The sequence below is a fragment of the Canis aureus genome, chromosome 6 (genome assembly GCF_053574225.1).
Source record: "Canis aureus isolate CA01 chromosome 6, VMU_Caureus_v.1.0, whole genome shotgun sequence".
NCBI classification, from domain to species: Eukaryota; Metazoa; Chordata; class Mammalia; order Carnivora; family Canidae; genus Canis; species Canis aureus.
Window position 1 is genome coordinate 52412327 of NC_135616.1, and position 20290 is coordinate 52432616.

The 20290-nt window shown below is 31.4% G+C and overlaps 1 protein-coding gene across 4 annotated transcripts in view; it reads right to left on the bottom strand.

The window, feature by feature from the left end:
* Window positions 1–20290, bottom strand: part of KIFAP3 (kinesin associated protein 3) — a 158063-nt gene that overhangs the window by 24720 nt on the left and 113053 nt on the right. For all 4 annotated transcript variants that reach the window (XM_077901604.1, XM_077901606.1, XM_077901603.1 and 1 more), the window contains 2 exons: window positions 10948–11137; window positions 4735–4834 (listed from right to left, as the gene is read on the bottom strand). In XM_077901604.1, the coding sequence (XP_077757730.1) occupies window positions 4735–4834; window positions 10948–11137 (290 nt within the window). The remainder of the gene's footprint in view (window positions 1–4734; window positions 4835–10947; window positions 11138–20290) is intronic.

The following is a 20290-nucleotide window of genomic DNA, read 5'->3' on the forward strand; positions in this document are numbered from 1 at the left end:
TGTAATACATATAATGGACAGAACAATTAATGCCTAAGTATTCTCAGAAAGGGAAAAAAAGAGGCAGGCTATCTAAAACACACAGAAAATGAAAGTGTAAGAATCAGATGGCTCAGATAATGCACACATCTAATTCATCTTTGCAGTGAAATGGTCAGTCAATGACATCACTGTGCCAACCACAAAAAACTCCAGGCCCTCCGAAAAATAGTTTTCAAAGCCCCAAGGAAACCTAAGCAGTCTCTGCAATTTTTTTTCCAGTTTATGAAAATTGGATTCCTATAAAAGAAAAATGGACCATTTTTACTGCAACAAAAACTGATTTGTAAAAGCTGGAAGCAGTTTAAAAATACTCAACATGAGGTTCTTGTTAGTCTTGAAAAGTAAGAGTTATAATAAAAAAACGGTCCAAAAATATGGTACGGATATATTGTATATAAGGGGAAAAAAAGCTAGTCCTACTCCTATTATTTTTAATTAGCTTCAATAGCAAGTTCCACTTTACTTTCTAACACCAGTTCAAATTTTTTTGGGTGGGGGAAGATTTACATCTAACCCTCTGGGACTGGCAACTCTATAGCTAATGCCTTGGAGCCGTAATGTATTTTGCATCACCTCTAAATGTTGGGAAATTCTGGCGCCAAGAGGTTCAAACTGATAGTGACACATGTCTAAAACCCAGGATTTGCTGTCCAACTGCCAGTATCTATTTTATCAAACATTCAGTCTCTCCTGCAGAATAGGATAGAGGAGTTTAACAATTTTCGCTGTTTCCAATTAAACTGCCTTGCTATATTACAAAAATGTAGGCATTCAGATTAAGAAGGATCCCCTGACCTGGATTTTAAGAAAAATACCAATTTAAATGGTTTAAACAATTCTTTAAATCTGGCTCATTTTAACAGATTTGTCCTATTTCTAAACTTTGTCATTTTAGGAATACAGTGAAGATTTTTTTCTTTGAACAATTAAGAAAAAACCCTCTTATCATACAAATGAGAAATTTATTCCTTACCTTTCAGGAACTTAGGATCATCTCCTTTACCTGAACCCACTAAAACTAATATGTTAAAAACAAAAACAAAAACACAAGGACTGAGAAGTTGTGAGTACTGCCTGAAGTGTATGCCATTTGGCACTGTCATACCATTTCATGTTCTCGAATCATTAAAAACAATGGCAAAGATAAAAATTCACATTTTATACATTAATTTAAAAAAATTCTTCCAGATAACTTGATGGTGCTTATTTATCAAAAACATATGATAAAGAACAGGGAAAAAAGTGTAAGTCATCTGGACAATTTCCCTGATTTAAAGAAAAAAACCCCCTCAAAATAGGTGACATTTCCTCTTTTTACAAGTTTTTAAAGAACAACTTTTTCCATATTCAGAATTCAATCAAGACATTATACTTTCATATTTCAGAGTTAACTCAAATTCTTCATGTTGCCCATTGAGGCTGCATATTCTCATCTTTCCAGTGGAGATAAAGAATAAGAGTCCAATACCCTCTGTTCACATTTCTCAAAAAATATTCCTATTTTGTTAAAGTAAAAAGTTTCAGAAGTAGTATTTTAAGTTAATGTTATTTGATCTAATAGGCTTTAAATTTACCTACTGGATATCAGAAGCCAAAAGGTAGCCATTAGTTTAAAATTTTACATCTGGGACATTATGCAGCAAAATAATCATGATAAATATGTGAATAATTATACAGCAATTTAAAATGCTTAAATCTTTGCAGAATTAAGAATTAAGCCAGAGTTAAGGTCCATGGTTTGTTACTATCAAAGAAGAGCACAGAAATCCTCTTAAAAAAGAATCCTAATCAACCAAAAATGACTGAATAAAAGAGTAAATGATGCCAGAGTAGGTTAATAAAACAAAATGTAGCAAAAAGCAAAGATGAGGATTTGGCTATGCTGTATACCTTCTCTGTATCTTTGCTGATACAATTTTGAGTCCTTTTTTATTTGATCTATTACCTACAAAAATGCTGAGGAAGTTCATTGTAAATTATTTCTTCTGGAAATAAAAAGAGAAAATGATATAGTTATGTGATTTAAGGCCTGAAAAATTACAAAAGACAAGAGATGAAAGACTTAGCTTTCTCAGGGGAAGTTCTTTTTACAGGTCAAACAATTCTCAAATCAAAGTGATTATAATAAGTATTTCACTCCTTTGATTTGAAAAAATAGTCTAGTACGTTTTATTAGCTAATCTTTTAAGCTACCATTACTGTGATGTGTCTTTTATGATGTAGAAGAAGCTACTGAAATATTTTTACCCTTAAGAAGGAACTGACGGTACAAAGGTAAGATTTCCCAAAGTCATTTTATAAAAAATGACTTTTTAAAAAAAGTTATTAATAGAGCTGAGGAATAAAATCCTGAAATCTTTGGACACAGTATACAATTTATTCATTGGGCACCACCATCTCTTAAAACATTTCTATTGTTTATAAAATGACCATTTTTGAAAACCAGAATTGAGAGATTTTGATGACTTAAGCTCGTATGTTCACTGTTTTGAATAATCAATTTTAATGAAAGTGTTCAGGTTCTTAATTATAAAATTATATAAAAAATGAAAGCAACTCTTTATGAAAAAAATAATGCATTATTATTAATCAGTAATAAGTATTATAATCAGAAATAAGACTGATATTAGTATCAGTCTACTTTTAGATCAGTAAATATCTGCAGGAGATACCAAAATAATGTTGTTGTTCATAGTGAAACATAAATGGCACAATAATTAATCTTATAATGATATCAGCAAAAATCTTCATATAAATAATCAGGATTATACATCCAAATCACTTCTTCCTTTACCAATTTTATTTCAGAAAACATTTTTACAGTGAATTGTCATATGATGGAATATAGTAGTTAGAATGATTAAACAGATCCTATATTTACATAATTACAGCTAATATAGACAAAAACATGAGAAGTGCAATCAAAAGCCATATGCTTTCTGATATTTAACCATGTTTAACTTTTATGTCCTAAGGCAAGGAGTTTCTTACCATGACAATCCAGTATACCGATGAAACTATTTCTGAAGTGTTATTATTTATTTAAAGTATGCTTACAGAATACTGAACTATATATAAGGTTATACTACATTTCATATAATACTCCTAAGTTTTCAACATGTTTTTAAACTTTGGGTCACAAATATCAATGAATTGTGAAATCACATAGAAGGTTGCAATCTGTACTTCAAAAATGAGATGGAATAGGTTAAAACAATATATAATTGTGCATTGCAAGGAGTAAGATTAATTACCATGTACATTTTTTTTGTTTTACTTATATGTATAGGTATATATGTATTAACAAATATATAATCATATCTGGGTGTGTGCACTAGGTTGCAATATGAAATGTATTTCTTAATGTGAATTGTGGTAAAAAAAAAAAAAAAAGACAAAAAACCACTAAAACTCATGATGGTATACCATGTCTCCTTCCAAATTAGGTATCATGTTATACTACAAAGAACCTGCGCTTTGGAGTTCAAATTTTTTTCTCTACCACCCTATTTATGTGAGTTGGTTATTTAAACTTAAATTATTAGAGCCTTTATTTCTTCATTTGTAAAATGGCCATAATAATACTTGCTTTAAAACATTGTTGTGCAGGTTAAAATAAATTATGAATGTTCATAAAAGAGATTATATATGATAGTTGATTAATATTGGTTGCAATAATTATTGGATTAAAATGGCTTATTATAAGTGACCATTTAAGAATTACAACATATTGGTCACAACTGCATTCTTTCATGCAAAAAAATACATTAATACACCTTCAAAGAGAAAATAATTTATATTAATGAAAAGTAGAAGAAATTTTAGAAGAGGATATTAAATAAATAATTAAAAAAAAGTCTTAAGGGCAGATAAGACTCCACCTATATATTAAATGAGTGTAATGCAAAATTTCAACAGTCAGACTAAATTAAAATATTGACCTCTAAGAATGATATGAAGGGGGAAATATTGTGCATACTTTCTGATAAAATTTTAAAAATCTATGCCACCAGTAATGAAGTGGGAAATCTGCTGGGAGAAACTTTGTTATAATTGTAGAACAATGCTGGCATGCCATATTTTTTTTCTTTAAACATTTTATTTGAATGTCATACAGGGAAGGATAAATAGTCTTTAATTTAACCAAAGTATCAACTTTTTTTTTTGTATACAGATTTTTTAATTGATATTTTCAGTTGTTTTCCAAAAAAGATAGTAACCATTTATATTTCCACCACATCCATGGCATCAATAGACATTATCATTTATTTTCTATTTTTATAGGCATGTAAGAGCTATTCAGAACTGTCATAAGACTTTTTAAAATAGTGATGCTGAATACTTATTAAAATACATGTACTGTGTTCTTATATTTTACTAGCTTTAGAAAGCACTCAGGAAACAATCTGAGTTCATTAATTTGGCAAAAGTACTGTCTACTTCAATGGACAGCCTGTATTTTTCAAACGATGAAGCATTTTTTTTTTCAGATCTGCGATCTCCATTTTTTTTAATATAGAAAAATGTGACTTCATAGGTTAATTTAAAATCAAACTTGCATGTTCTTGAAAATATTGAGGGTTTTTTTTCCCTCTTTAATGAAAATAGAGAAATGGGGAGTGAAAAGAATTCTGGTTTTTCGAAAACAAGGGAAACATCAATATATTAGATTTTTCTTGAAAGACTATTTACCTGCTAGGAAATGAATGCTGCCCAACTATATCTCCATTTTGAAGGTGATAATCATTGAAGAAATCTGGACTTATAGCTCCTTCAGAGGCAATTAATCCATCTAGAAAGAAGGAAAATTGGTAACTAGTGAAACATACTGGTAGGGAATAAAAAGGAAACTATTCTATCAAGCAACACAATAGAAAATTATATATATTTAATCTGGAAAGAGAAATGTTAGCAGGACATACTACTCTCTCTGGTAATATAGAAGACCATACATAAGTATTCACAATGATGAAACAAAAGAACTGAACATTTATTGAACAGCTACTATGTGGTGGTAATACACTAACACATAGACAAGACAGTCCCTGCCTTCAAGGGATGTATAGCCTTGTGTAAAACAAAAAAAGGGGTGAGGTGAAGTAATGTGGGATAGTCAGGATGGTCCAGGCTAAGGAAACAGAATGAGTAAGTTAACATTAAACAGCATGGTGTCAGTAAAGAGCAACATTTTATACCCAGACAGCTTCATTTGTGTAGTATAATTAAGAAATTAGAGATTTCAAGTAAGTAAATTTCTAAATAAGCAATGCCTGACACTTTCAGTGCCAACCTTAAAAAACACACACAAACTTGGGTTAGAAATATTTGTAAATATATTTTACATTCTCTGTGTTTTTAGAAAATACATTGAACTTATTTTATATTACTTCTTGATAATTCAATCTTTAATACCCATTACTGTATAATTGTGCCCCAGGCTATTAGCTACATTTGACTGCCTATGCTAATTGGCTCTACACCACTATGCTTTCCAGTTCTTTTTCTTTGTTTATAGAGTGCTCCTTTTCCATTATCTAAGTCTTTATTATTAATTCCTGCTGATTTTAGAATGATACTACTTTCTTATTTATTCTAAGAAACCAGATAGCCTATTATTGATAGAATTACGAATAAGTTATGAATAAGGAAAGAATTCTAGGGAAAAAGCTCTAAGTGATGGCTTCAGGGCTAACCTATGCATTGCAAGAAATGTATTTCAGTCTATGGCTTTTGTAGTAATTATTTAGAAAGATCTCAGGCCTAAGTTTCCTTTTCTGAAAAGTGTTCTGGGTTGTTAAGTGATCTATAGATAAATGTTGGCTAGGTCATACTCACAACATTATTTATAAAGTTGGCACAAGGTAAGCAGATTACTTAGTCACCAGATAACCATTTTAGACCTACTGTTTGCATAATAATACTTTGCTAGGTTCTGTGGGAAATACAAAAAGTTGTTACATATAATTTCTGTTTTCAAGAATTTTAGATTAAGTGAAATATAAGACAAACACTTAGGATGCAATTAAATAATACACTTCATTAATAAACGTTCTACAACAGGAATGAATGCATGCACTGAATGAGTGTTGGAGGCAGAGGAGGGTATAAAGTGATACTGTGTTTTGTAGGGGTTAGAAAAATCTAACTGGGGAGGAATGAGGCAGAGGTGTAACTGATTTGAGTCTTGAAAGATAGGCAGCAATTAAATGACAAAATCTATTTGAGGAGTACAGTTATTACAAATCAAGTGAATGGTAATGTTAAGTAATAAGTGTTGGTAAGTGAGTAAGTAGGTGATTTGTCTTTCCATATGACTCCTGTACCACTTATTTGTTACACGTCATCTACTAAAGATTTGCATTATTATATAATTGTTGAATTGCTAACGAATGTCTTTGTTACTTTAGTGAATTTTAAATATTTAAGAGGCAAAAGTATTTAATAGTCCATTATCCATGTCCTTGAAAAGTTAATAAATCAAAAGACCAGTTAAATCCAAAAAAGTGACAAAAAATGAAATTATGGAAAAAACCAAGACCCAATAGATTTAGAGCTAAGCACTTAGAATATATTTTACATATATTAGGAGTTTGGCTAAAATTAACAAGGTTAAGACCACAGAAATTAATTAAGTTCCTCTGTTAAATGAAAACCAAATAATTGAAAATCAAGGTTTAAGAAATCTGCCAATATCAGAGGCACACAACTAAGTAGAATGCCAAAATAAAATATTTATCACACTTTGAAAGTGAATACGAAGATATTCAGCATGCCAGTAGAACAAAGATTCTAACACTCAGAAAATAAATATAACCAAATAAAAAGATACCTGAATTATATTTTAAAAGTTTATACATGAAACATGACCTAATGAAGTAAGCCAGATTAAGAAGAAATTAAACGAAAAATTGTCTATTTTTCAAGACCTTCATTTTGATCTGGAGCTCCCACTGTCTTCAAAGGGAATACAAGGAACTACAAACTAGGAGCTCATTAAATAGATATCAAATTAAAAATGTCTGACTTTAAAGATTCAGTCAGCAATTTTATAAATCTAGAATACAATTAGAATAATATAATAAATCGGACATTATGTAAGTAGGACATTTATACTTCTGAAATTTTTAATAATTGGAGAGCACAGCCATTCATTCAGTAAGCTATGGCCTCTACTGTGTCCTTCAAAATGTCTTGACAAAATTTAGGCAGCTCTGCTATATGGGCAATCCTTCTTTACTAGAATGAAGAATAAAAATTAAATTATACATTAACCAAAATCCTCAACTCAAACACCTCAACTTCTTTGGAATTATCTGTTTTTTAGCATTCTGCATCCAAAATTAATTCTTTTATAGAAGTAATAAAAAGGAATTGTGTATTCTTGACAATCAAGTCCAGATAAATCTAAGAGTGTCCTAAAGCTCCTACTCTAACCTTGATTCAAAGATAGCAACAAGGAACCAAAAAATTTATGGAACATTTAAACTACCAGAGAACAAACAGAAGACAGAGATGATATATACCAGAGCACTTTTTAAACTGTGGAGCATTATAAACATTTAGGTTATTAAATTATATGAAACCTTTTAAACCACAGTTATACAATACACCTTTTTGAGGTGCTCCCAGTAATGAAGATAAATATGGCTATAAGTAAAATGGGGTATGTTCTGAAACAAGGATGAAATCAAAGCAAATTTATTGTTAGCACAGGTAATTTATCAACCTTCTGATTTTTGCAAGTCAGTTGCCAAAAACTGGTTTATAGATATCATGAATAAATGTAAAAAATAAAAGAATTCAGTATCTTCTTATGTATTGTTACTGAAATAAACTTTATTTTTTAAAGTCAAATGAAAACATAATATTGGGCTCTTTAGTGAACTAGCCAAAAGTAAGGTTGTGACTGTATGGGAGAAAAAGGATATTAATAATGAAGAAAATGAGAAAAACAAATTACTAAAATATAAAAATTATAATTCATTGGGTTATAGCTAGTAAGAGATATCACAGAAACATATAAGTAAATGAAAACTATGATTTTATAATAATTGAGACAGAAACAAAGCATTGTAAGCTTTATATTCCAGAAATATATTCACATATTAAATGCTAAGAATAAGACTCAGCAAGTTGGTGAACAAACAACAAAAAAGTAAAAAGTCATTTAATTATATAATTATACTTCCTTTATGGATAACGTGCTTAAAGCAAATAGGATCATTTTTATGATGGAAGAGTAAATTACTCAGTGACTACAATCACAATAACTTTAGACTCTAAGGAAAAAGGATGCTAGCTTCCTATTTTCAGATGACAATACTAAGATCCTTTTTAAAAATAAAAGCAAGAGGGAAACATACATTCTGACATATTTAACAGTTTGAAAATATAGAGGGCAATATTAATAACTAGGAAGCAGCAAATGCTATTTCCCTTTTTTACTCTTTTATTTTTTTATTTTATTTTTTATTTTTTAAGATTTTATTTATTTATTCATGAGAGACACACACACATACACACACAGAGAGAGAAGGAGACAGAAAGAGAGAGAGAGAGAGAGAAAGAAAGAGGCAAAGACACAGGCAGAAGGAGAAGCAGGCTCCATGCAGGGGGCCTGACGTGGGACTCGATCCTTGGTCTTCAGGATCATGTCCTGGGCTGAAGGCGGTGTTAAACCGCTGAGCCACCCAGGCTGCTCTATTTTTTATTTTAAATTCAATGAACATATAATGCATTATTTGTTTCAGAGGTAGAGGTCAGTGATTCATTAGTCTTATATAACACCCAGTGCTCATTACATCACGTGTTCTCCTTAATGTCCATCACTCAGTTACCACATCCCCCCACCTTTTCCCCTCTAGTGACTCTCAGTTTGTTTCCTATGATTCAGAGTCTCTTATGGTTTGTCTCCCTCTCTGATTTTGTCTTATTTTATTTTAAAGTAAAAGATAAGACCCAGGGAATCACAGACCCTTTAGCTTAACCTCTATGGCTGAAAAGCTACTAAGGTTGTTTTTATCAGAAGCAGCCTAAAGGGGAACCAGGGACTTAAATAAGATGGCTCAAGTGTTCAAACGTATCTGCAGTTTTACAAATCTATCTGGTATTTCTGAAGACACAACTGCACACAATGAAAGACATATTATCTGATTTCCATGACACATATTAAGAGATCCCACAATACCACAAGGTGAACAATTCATGCAAAACAAACTAGGTAAAATAATTAATCAACTAAAATTATACAGATGTCTTGATATGAGGCCTTTATCTTTATTAAACTCATAGCAGCAATGTAACCTCCACTGTCAAATGTCTACTGTAACATCAGTCTACAGGGACTAAACAAAACAACTATGAGGATACCTAATATTCCACTTCCCAAATACTTAAAATTATTTATTTATTTGTTCATCAGCTGTGGCTGCTTCTAAATTTTGATATATAATATATATATATAATTCCAATATCTCAAAAAAGCATAAGTTGTACATTTTAATTATAAAATATCTCAGAAAAATGTTTATGATTTTCATTTTAAGAGGTTAATTTAAGTGGATTAATTTTGGGAATGTGGTATCATTTTTTAGAAATTTATTCTGAAGTTCTAATCATATTAAAACAACAAAGTTGAACACTGAGGTGGTTAAAAGTTTTATTCAGTTTTGGAAACTAGTGATTGATTCACACTGAAAAGTAGCTATCAATCTTCAAAGCAAGAAACCTGATTCCACAGAATTCTGATTCCGGTTAACAAAAAAAATCATACCATATATATTTTACATCACTTTACTTCATGAATATCTGAATATGTAAGGAACAGCTGCTTGCCATTACTGAACTAAGACATTCTGGTTGGCTGAAATTAATGATCTACTCCATCTGGTTTGAAATACAAGGCAGTATTTCATAACTACCGTAAAGTTCAGTTAGGAAGAAATCCATTTAATTTTTAAAGTATCAATTTTCCAAGATTCTAGTATCTATACCAAAAATGAAAATAATACAGTTTATGGGCAATGTGCACAAAACAAAATTATAAAAACAAAGTGTGAATGAATACATAGTAGGGGGAAAAAGTAAGCCATTAATTCAGACATAATATCTTAATACTTTTTATATCCAACTTGCTACAAACCTTAATTAGAAATTCTTTTCTTTCTCTCCTCACCTAAATGAGTTCAATGAAGTAATATTCATATTGGCAACAGTACAACACTTTAAAAGCCAGAATATGCAGAAACTTACCAATCTTTGTGCCAAACTCATCCTTGGAAAAAGGAAGTATGGCAAAATCAACAAAGTTATAATATATGTATGATTAATGTAAAAATTAAATTTTACACTGAAAACACTAGCAGAGTTGGAAGGAAAAAACTATTGCTGTAAAGTGTCTAAATCTTCCCAACCAAGTACAGTTTACTGGTTCAAAATTAGAGCAAAACCATGGCAAAATGAAATACATTGGAAAACAAAAGTTATTTATACATTTATATAAATCTAGAATGATGAAAAATGAGTATTATATTTTCAAAGAGAAGTCTAGAAACCTTGAGGATTTTTTTTTAAGTTACACATTCTAGAAAGTAATAAACTAAGAGTAATTAATTTTCCTGGGTACAACCTTTTTTATGGAGATCACATCAAAGACTAACTTGGAAAAAAATGGTGAGTTAATAGGTTTGCATGGTGTGTATGGATAGTACTTCTGAAATCATTTGCAGAAGTCCATTTATATACTACAAGAAAGTAGTATATAAATATATATATTATAAATATAATAAATAAATAAATAAATAAATATAGGAATATAAATTCCAAAGCTTGGGAATGAGCAAGGTTGGTCAACCCAAATCTCTATAGCACACAAACTGTTTAATTTTGCTTTGGTTATCATCTTACCTGAGTTATAGAAAAGGTCAGGTCTTTCAAGAATATCTCCTTCATGGATGTATGGCTCAATTCGATCATCACCATACAAGAACTGCTCGCTCTCATCCATCTGACGGCTCTCTACCATCTCTAGCCACTGAGAGTTATGCCAGCGAAATTTTTCACTCTGAATTTTCTTAGCCCATTCTTCATCATATTCCTATTGAAAACAAATAGTTAAGTATTATTATGTAAGCTTATAAAGGAACTCCTTTGGACCTCAGATAATAGTACTAATTTGGAGGTTCTTTGGGTCAGTGGGAGCATTAAAAATATCTGTTCAGAATTATTTTACATAATAATCAATACAGCCAATTAAATACATATATTAAAGACACCTGTTTGAATTACTAATTAATTGATAATGGGAAAGACTGGAAAAGTTTGAACTTCATAAGAATTTCTATTACTAGAATTTAGGTAAGCAATCAGACTTCAGCTCTCAAATTTGTGGCTATAATTGTTTGTGACACTAATGATAGGTGGTTAAGCATTAATATGACATCTTTCACTACATCTTTTTTTAAGATTAACACTTTTCATTTTTTAAAAAAAGATTTTATTTTTTATTTATTCATGAGAGACACAGAGCGAGAGAGAGAGGCAGAGACACAGGCAGAGGGAGAAGCAGGCCCCATGCAGGGAGCCTGATGTGGGACTCTATCCCAGGTCTCCAGGATCACGCCCTGGGCTGCAGGCGGCGCTAAACCGCTGCACCACCGGGGCTGCCCAACACTTTTCAATAGGAAAAAAAGGTATGTCTCCTAAGTACTGAAATAGTTTACCATGGAAAACAAATAGAATTTAATTTTACATTAAATTAGATTAATTCTATTTGTTATTAATATTATTAAATAGAACAATTCTATTTGTTTAGAATTTAATTTCATATTAAAATCTAAAAGAACAAAATAACATTATCTTATTTAGTCATAATTACTTCTTTAAATATCTATTTCTTCCTCTAATCATGAACTCCTGAGGAGCAAGACTGACTTCTTGGCTGCTTATCTATAATATCTGTTCACAGAGAATGCCCTTGGTGAACATTTCTGAAGGACTTATCAGCAAATTACTCTTAGCTACAGCTGAACCTATCTAGCTCTCAACTTCTGCCACAAATTGTGGTTACTTCTGACTGATGTACTCACTTAACAATTAATGGACGTACCACTGATAACATAGATTAAAAAAAGATTCAAGATCTTTCTTGTCATTCTAACTCTAGGGTCTTAGTTTTTTTTTTTTTAGGGTCTTAGTTTTAAATTCCCATTATATCTTTAATATTTTTGTTTATAGTTATCTAAAAAGGAGTTGGCAAGGTGCCAGCCAATAGTACTGTCTTCCAATAGTCAAGATGATCATGATAATTAACAGGTGGACAGAATATACATTTTAGTTAAATACTGATCAATTTTCATCCAAAGCTGAGGCTCAAAGTAAAAATTGTCATCACAGGAGGAATTTCTGGGATGTAAGAATAAATCTAAAATTTTATAAGAATGTAACTATTATTATTTTGTTAAAATTTTACCCATTAAATTTTAAAAGTTTTACATCATCAATAAATCTCTCAACAGCAGCAGCTGTCAGATTGTGTGTTCTATACTGGACATCTTTGAAATAATAGATGTCCCTTCTTGACTGAGGAGGTAAGTAGAAAGTATTTTGGCGATGATACTGCTAATGGCAGTTTTGCAACCAAATTAAGTTTTCTTTTTTCAAATAGTTAAATTTTAACATTCTGATTAGTTCTATGATTTAAAATTTAATTGCATAAAAGATCGGTTACAAACATTGCATTTTACTTTAAAAATAACAAACATTTACTAATCCAACTATTAAAATTTCAATAGTTAAATCACTGAAGTAGTTTTTAAAGAGATTTATTTATTTTAGAAAGAGAGAGAGTACACACCAGTGAGAGTGGAGGGAGAGAATTTTCAAGCAGGCTACCCCACCCCGACACCGCCAGGCACTCTGAGCCCAAGGCCCTCGAGATGAGGACCAATGAGATCCCTCGAGATGAGGACCAATGAGATCACTACCCCTAGCTGGAATCAAGAGTTGGATGCTTAACCAACTGACCCACTCAGGTGCCCCGAAGGAGGGTTTTCTTTTTCCATTCCATTTACATCTACAATTTTAATCTATATTTGAAATTGACAATTTAGATATAAATAAACGCTAAATCTAAATGTCATCTTATTGGTATGCTTACAGTGAGTAGATATGACCATAATTTATTAAATCATTCATTTACTGACTATATATGTTGTTTTGATAAAATGAGATAATACATATAAAGCATTTAGAAAATCTATATTGAAAACACTTAATGTTAGCCATTACTATTAATTAACTGAAGTGACAGCTCTCTGAATTAATACTATAATTATTGTCATTTTATAAATGAGAAAACGAGGCCCAGAACACTGAACTAACTTAAGTATACACAGCTAGTTGTGGCTATTATAGCATTGTAAACCTTGGGCTAGCAATGTGGAAAAGGCAATTAAACAGAGGATAAATGAGTATTGTCAGAGTCACTATAGAATGGATTCTTTAGTAATGAGAATATAATAAATGAACTCCAGGGTCAACTTTTAGCTCTAAGGGTCTACAAATGTGTTGAATTGTTGACAGAGCAGTGATATGAGAGAAAGTAGCTTCTGGTATGGTAAGTTTATTTTATAACACATGGTATTCTCAATCATGTTCTCTCTAACCTGGCCACACATGGGAGGGTATAGGGAAAGAGGAGTTAAAAAAATAGTAGCAGAGATGTTGTTACAAGTAGTTTCACTGACTACAGATTTTAGTGGTTCACTTTGGGTTTCCCAAACTAGATGTAATACTAAGTGATGCTAATAATGCAATATGAGCACTGTGATTAGCTTTAAAATAATTTAGCCCAAATGCTAAATATAATTTTGAACCTCTTCAAAATTCATGATTTTGCAGGTATACTTTTTGGTTCCATATATGGCACAGTATGTGTGTTAGCTGCAAAGCTGGCTGCACAAATATATTACTGTTATATTAGAAGTGGCTAGATAATTTAAGAATGGTCATATACACTTATAGAAGAAATGGATGAACTTATACATTAAGATAAAAAAATTAATGCATAAACAAGAAGTAAATTGGTATTTGGGGCAAGAAATTCTCCATAATAATTGGCTTTTTTCCTAAAAGATAAAGTTAGTTACAGGTCACCAAAACTCCCAGAATGTGCCTCATATTACCAGAAATCCTATTAAATCTACATTAAATGCTAGAACTAATTTGATAGGTATTTGTTTCTTTTGTGAATACTAGCTTATTTCACTTGGAAAGAGGTATGAAATGAACTTTTTAATTTTGACATAAAAATTTTAAATCTGATTATCTGAATGAAGAAGTATTCAAGAAAGGCGATAGACATATGACTTGATTATTATAATTTAGGTTCAAGTGTATGGATTCCTAGGGTAAAGACAAGAGATAAACCCCAGTCAAGTGTTCAAAACATACAAAATATTGGGTTTGCTACTCCACTGACAGTAAAACTTGCTGCTTACTAATATCTGTGAAATGTTACAGAAATAGGTATAATATTAAAAGTAAATCGGGGTGCCTGGGTGGCTCAGTAGTTAAGCATCCAACTTCTTCCTTTCAGCTCAGGTTATAGTCTCAGAGTTGTGAGACCAAGTCCCCATGATTGGCTAGTGCTCTGTGTGCAGAGTCTGCTTGGAATTCTCTCTCTTTCCCTTTCTCTACCTCTCTGCACCCTCCCCGCTTGTACAGGGGTACACTGATATGCTCTTAAATAAATAAAATCTTAAAAGTATTTAAGCACTGGGTGTTATTCTGTATGTTGGCAAACTGAACACCAATAAAAAATAAATTTATGATTAAAAAAAGTATTTAAAAAGTAAATCCTTAAATTACATAGCCATAAAATGTATTTAGCTGAGTAGGTAATGCTCTGCACAAGGAAAAAAAAAAATCATGCTTGTTCTAGGCATTACTATCTTACATGCTTCTCATAAGTTTTCACTATTCTAATAATAAAAGTAATGTAGAAATGTGTAACGAAGTTGCTATTTTCTTCACAGATGCCCTTCAAACTTAAGCCTTCTTATCACCCTTCAAGCTTACAGCAATGTTATTAATGAGCCTAAACACACAAGGCTTAGTTTTTAAAAAGAGACTCTCTATCCACAGACTATCTATCCATTTGACAGAAGCCCAAACACACAAACCAAAAATATCCATGAGCATCCATCGCTAACTTTTGACACTAAAGCTTGTTTTGTGAGTGTCTTAGGGAAGCTGATTTCCAAAGCAGTGAGTTAACACATACCTAGAACTAAATGTAATTAGACTACCTTTATGCAACCTGAATTCCTTTAAGGTTTTTACCACATTTTTTAAATCAGTTTATAACCAAGTAAACTTATAGAACCAAGGCAAATCTTAACATTGTAAGTCCAAAAATAATAGTAACAATGATGGCAGACTGTAATGTCATTTTACTAAAAACAATTTTATTCTAATTTTTAAGTTTTTGTACTATAAAACGATAGGTTTTTCTATGACTAACATAATGATTAATGTGTGCAATACTGTTTACAGGATAACAATGAAAGCACTATGACTGTTTGCTTAGCTCTTCAAAAAACAACAGTTTCTTCCTCAGAAAATAGTAGACAAAATATGTTATTCTATATCAAACTGTGGGATCATTTAGGATATAAAAAATTATGTTTTGCAGATGATATAAAGATTACAGATTCCTACTATAATGAATCTACTACAATGACAAGAGGAGTTTTCATGAGAGGTAATCTTATGAAGTATGATTTAATAAGTATGTGTGGTTTTTTGTTATAAATCATAGCAAAGAAAATGGCCAAAAACCTTGACCAACCAGTATCAAAGCCTTAAAGTTTCAAGCAGTTATATATAATGTGACTTTTTGAAAATATTTATAATCATAAAACTATTTCAGTATTGAAAGCTGAAAATTATAGAAAAAAATATCCATACCTTTACCTAGCTAGAATAATAAGTATTGTATATATCCTATTAGTTTGCAATGACTTTCTTAATTCTAATAGCAAATGCTAACTTTAGAAAATATTTTAAAATACATATTTTTAAAATTTAGAAGCTAAGTATGAAACATTTTTAATATATTGTACTTGTGCCATAAAAGTTTGCTCTAAGTTGTGATAATACAGCTTTAAGTATATGAATGTTTCCCAAATACAGCATTTTGGAATGAAGCATGTATGAGGAATACAATACTGGTTTAAATAACTGGCTTCTCCTTTTCCTTAATAGTAAACATTAGCGAAAATCAAATGAGATAGTACTGGTTCACTATGCAATGCTGGCTTTTGATCTTTATGTTTTTGAAAATCAAATATTTTAGCTTATGGCTGTTGAGAGTCTATTCAGTGTTAAACTGAAAGGCTAGGATAGTAGTCCTAAGAGTTTTAGATTTTGGGAAAGTTTCAAAGACAAATTTTGGGAAATGATGTTAAACTGAATCAACTGCCACCTACTATTTACTGTCTTAGAAAAGAAAGACTATTTTAATACTAAAAATGTTGAGAGATAATCTCAAAATGAAGATCTATTCTCCCAATATAAAACATGTTAATAATTTTAACATCTGCAACTCTTCCCCAGTCCTGGTCTCTCCCTATGTGTGCTCCTTTCCGTTGACCTTCTCCCACTTTTTTCTTTTTTTCCTTTCTCTTCCATTTTAGTGAAGACCACTAAAAGCTTTATCATGCTCCAACGGATCAGCACTCCAGAAGACATAGCTTCAACAATCTCCTGTATTTATCCTCAATGAGCATAGTTTATTAGCCATGGCAGAGGCAGTTCTGTTGTATCTCAGAGTCTGAATTTATAGGTATTAATGATATTATGGTAAGGTATAATTCAAAGAACCTTAAATTTGGAGTTAGGAGGCTTGGGTTCTGTGTCTAGCTCTGATATTAATAGAAGTAAGCAACCTTCTACAGGTATTTTAATATCTTTTGGTCTCAGATTCTTCCTTTCTAAAATGAAACAAATCTAAGATTTACTGAAGTTCTAACATCCTATAAACAAAAATCTATGATTAATACCATTATTTCATAAAACTGTTGAAACAATTATCCTCCAAAATTGAAGAATATTGTCTGAGTTTATCTTAAAAAATTAAATAGCAACTCCAAAATGAATATCCAGTATCAAAAATTTACTAAACTCAACATATACCAGTTAAAATCTGTTCTCTCTAAAATCCCTCTCCCATAAATTTCTCCTTCTCTCTTAACACCCTCTCCCTCCATTGTCAGGAAATTCAGGGATGGTATAGCTCAATCACAGCCAAGATACATCATAAGAATTTATCAAGCCATTGTGGAAATACTCCAGGAATATAGTTGTTTTTTCTTCATTTTTGAGATGCTTCTTTTTACAAAAAGGGTACCCTGATACCCTTGCTTTGAGACTCAAATTTGACTTGTATTTAAAAGTACACATGCTTTTTTACTTTCTTCTCTTCTCAGCTCCTGACATGATCTTAGGCACTCAGTTTCCATAAAAACTAAAGTGTCATGAAAGACTTATGGTTTGATTTTAAATGGAATGTACCATCCTTTTTGAAGTCCAACATCATTTTGTTTACTACTTAACCACAGAAACATTGTGAAGCCTTAACCAGCCTATTATCAGAGTCTGTTCACTATCAGAAAAACTCTTTGTAACTGGCTTCCGTCACACCTTGTATCTGATTAACACACTATAGGATAACATAGAGCTACATAGATCTGCTTTGTGTTCTAACATAACTGATGGAAAACAGATTTTCCTTTCTCCTTTAATGTGACAGCCCCTAATTGAGAATGTAATATGGTTTATTTAATACACTTCTTCATACTAAATTAAAGCAGATCCAGAGTAATTTAGTTGCTCATTAAGGTTAAGGTAATAGCTGCTAAAAAGATGCCTTTTTATGTCTTAGAGAACATTTATTCTGATGATAGGTACAGGATAAGTAGATATAGATATGTACACATAATTAAACACACACACATAACGGAGTTGTTGACTTTTATGGGATAGTACTATTTCTCAACAGTACTATCCCAAGTTTTGTTCTGTAGTCATGACTATGACATTTTCTAACCAGATCTCAAATATAATCATCTCTTTAACCCCTGTTTAAAGTGCTGAGGAAGCTCATCTGTGCAGTATCATTTCAAATATCATGTCCAATAGGGCCACAAAGTTAGATAGAACTAAGTGAATTTATTTAAGAAATCATGATTTTTATCTTTCGTACTATGCTTGAGTTCTTTTGAATCCAACTATTGTCAATTAAAAAATAAGCAACATGCATAGAACTAGCAAGGAATACATATACATTCACATACATATGATCACATTCATATCATATATATATATATTCTATATTTTAACAAGCTAGAAGAATATCCTAAATTTATGCCTTTCAGAGGTTTATATATCAAAAGGAATTCCAGAAGATGGCTAACCAAATTCATCTCACTAAACCCAATTTGATTGTATACAATTGAGAAAAATCTAACTTATAAGTCTGAGCAATGAAAATTGGTACAAAGACTATAAAACAAGCAAGAACCAACACCACCTGCTCTGGAAAGAACACCTAAGTAGTTTTCTGTCAACAACTCATTTGTCTCTGCTCTGTACCTGTGTCCAACCTGTAAGCCAATTAAAACTGACTGCCATCTATCCATTTTACCCAATCCCCACCCATTTCCTGCTTTTGAGAGCCTGTCCTGAAATAATCTGAGTTCTAATGTTAACCCTAATCTAATCTTATGAAAGTTTCTCTATAACTTCCCTTTCCAAGATGTTATAACACGTCTTTTTTTTTTTTTTCTTAATAAGACATCTTTTTAAAGTGCTTCCCCTTGCAGGCAATATTAATGCACTTCTGTAGGACATAGGCTTGCCTGGTAATTTTTGTGGGGACCATATCAGTTGATGTCTTATAGGTTATAGTGAACTTACTTTGGTTTATCTCTTTTCAAAATACCAGTCTTATTAAATATAATTTTGACTATCCAGGAATAAAGATAGCACCTTGTTTTCCAAGTTTAAAATATTAAACCTAGGTAGTAATTCCAAGTTACTAAAATATACACAATCTTCCCATGATCACAATTAGACTTAATTAAAAAAAAAAAAAAGCCACCATTCACAATCTCAGGGACACAAACCTGTGTTAGTATCAAATCACATGGGCCTGTGGCTGGTTAGAAAGATGACAGACATCACTCTTTTACCAGAGAACCTAGATACATCCCTCTTCCCATAAATACCTTATAGACACAATGTGCCATTAGTATATAACATCTATTGATAGGGCCATATAATAGTACTGTTCCTGGAAGGTAAGTTGATGTCTAGATGACAGTATCCTGGTGTTCTCTAGAGTTTATAATGTAAACTTTTGTATTCTAGGGACCTTGTGTTTTGTTATTCCCAGTGTCTTACTGTTTTGACAAAGTATATCTTTAATAAACATGTATTAAATGTTTTACAACTAAGAAAGGTCAGGGGAGGAATTTATTTACCAACTGGGGAAGAATTTATGAGGTTATCAAATACTTCATACAAAGTTGAAGAAGTACTGAGGATAAAAATCTAATTGGGTTTTTAGAAGCTCTCTATGATTAAAGGATTCTGTTCTTCCCTTCAGGATTCCCCAGGCTTGAAAAATAGATAATGATCAACTGCCATATATACATACATATCTATCTATCTATCTATCTATCTATCTATCTATCTATCTATCTATCTATCTATCTATCATCTATCTTTCTATAGATATATATGTAGATATATATATCCCCTTAGAAGACTAAGAAGATAAGCTCCTCTCTCCTTGTCTCCCCACTTCTCTCTGCACCTACTTCAATCTCTGCCTCCAAAAGCTACATGGAAGGCCTAGTCAGACAGATGACAACTTGCTGATAAGCCCACAGAGAAATCACCAAACATAATCCTCCTAGGGTACAAAAAGTACCGCCACCACACATACTAAGGGCTTGGGCCCAAATACATTAAACAAATCACCACTAATGTATCATTTCCATAATTTTGGGGATAAATTCTTTACTGCAGAAGGCATATTTCCCTAAGGCTTGTATTGAATAAATATAGCATATAGAATAATAAGAAATTTTTATTCAAATTCATTTGCTTTCTTTAATTGCCTTAAACTACAAATATTCTCATTAGCTCTTTTTAAAAAATTTAAAAATTATTATAGTATATA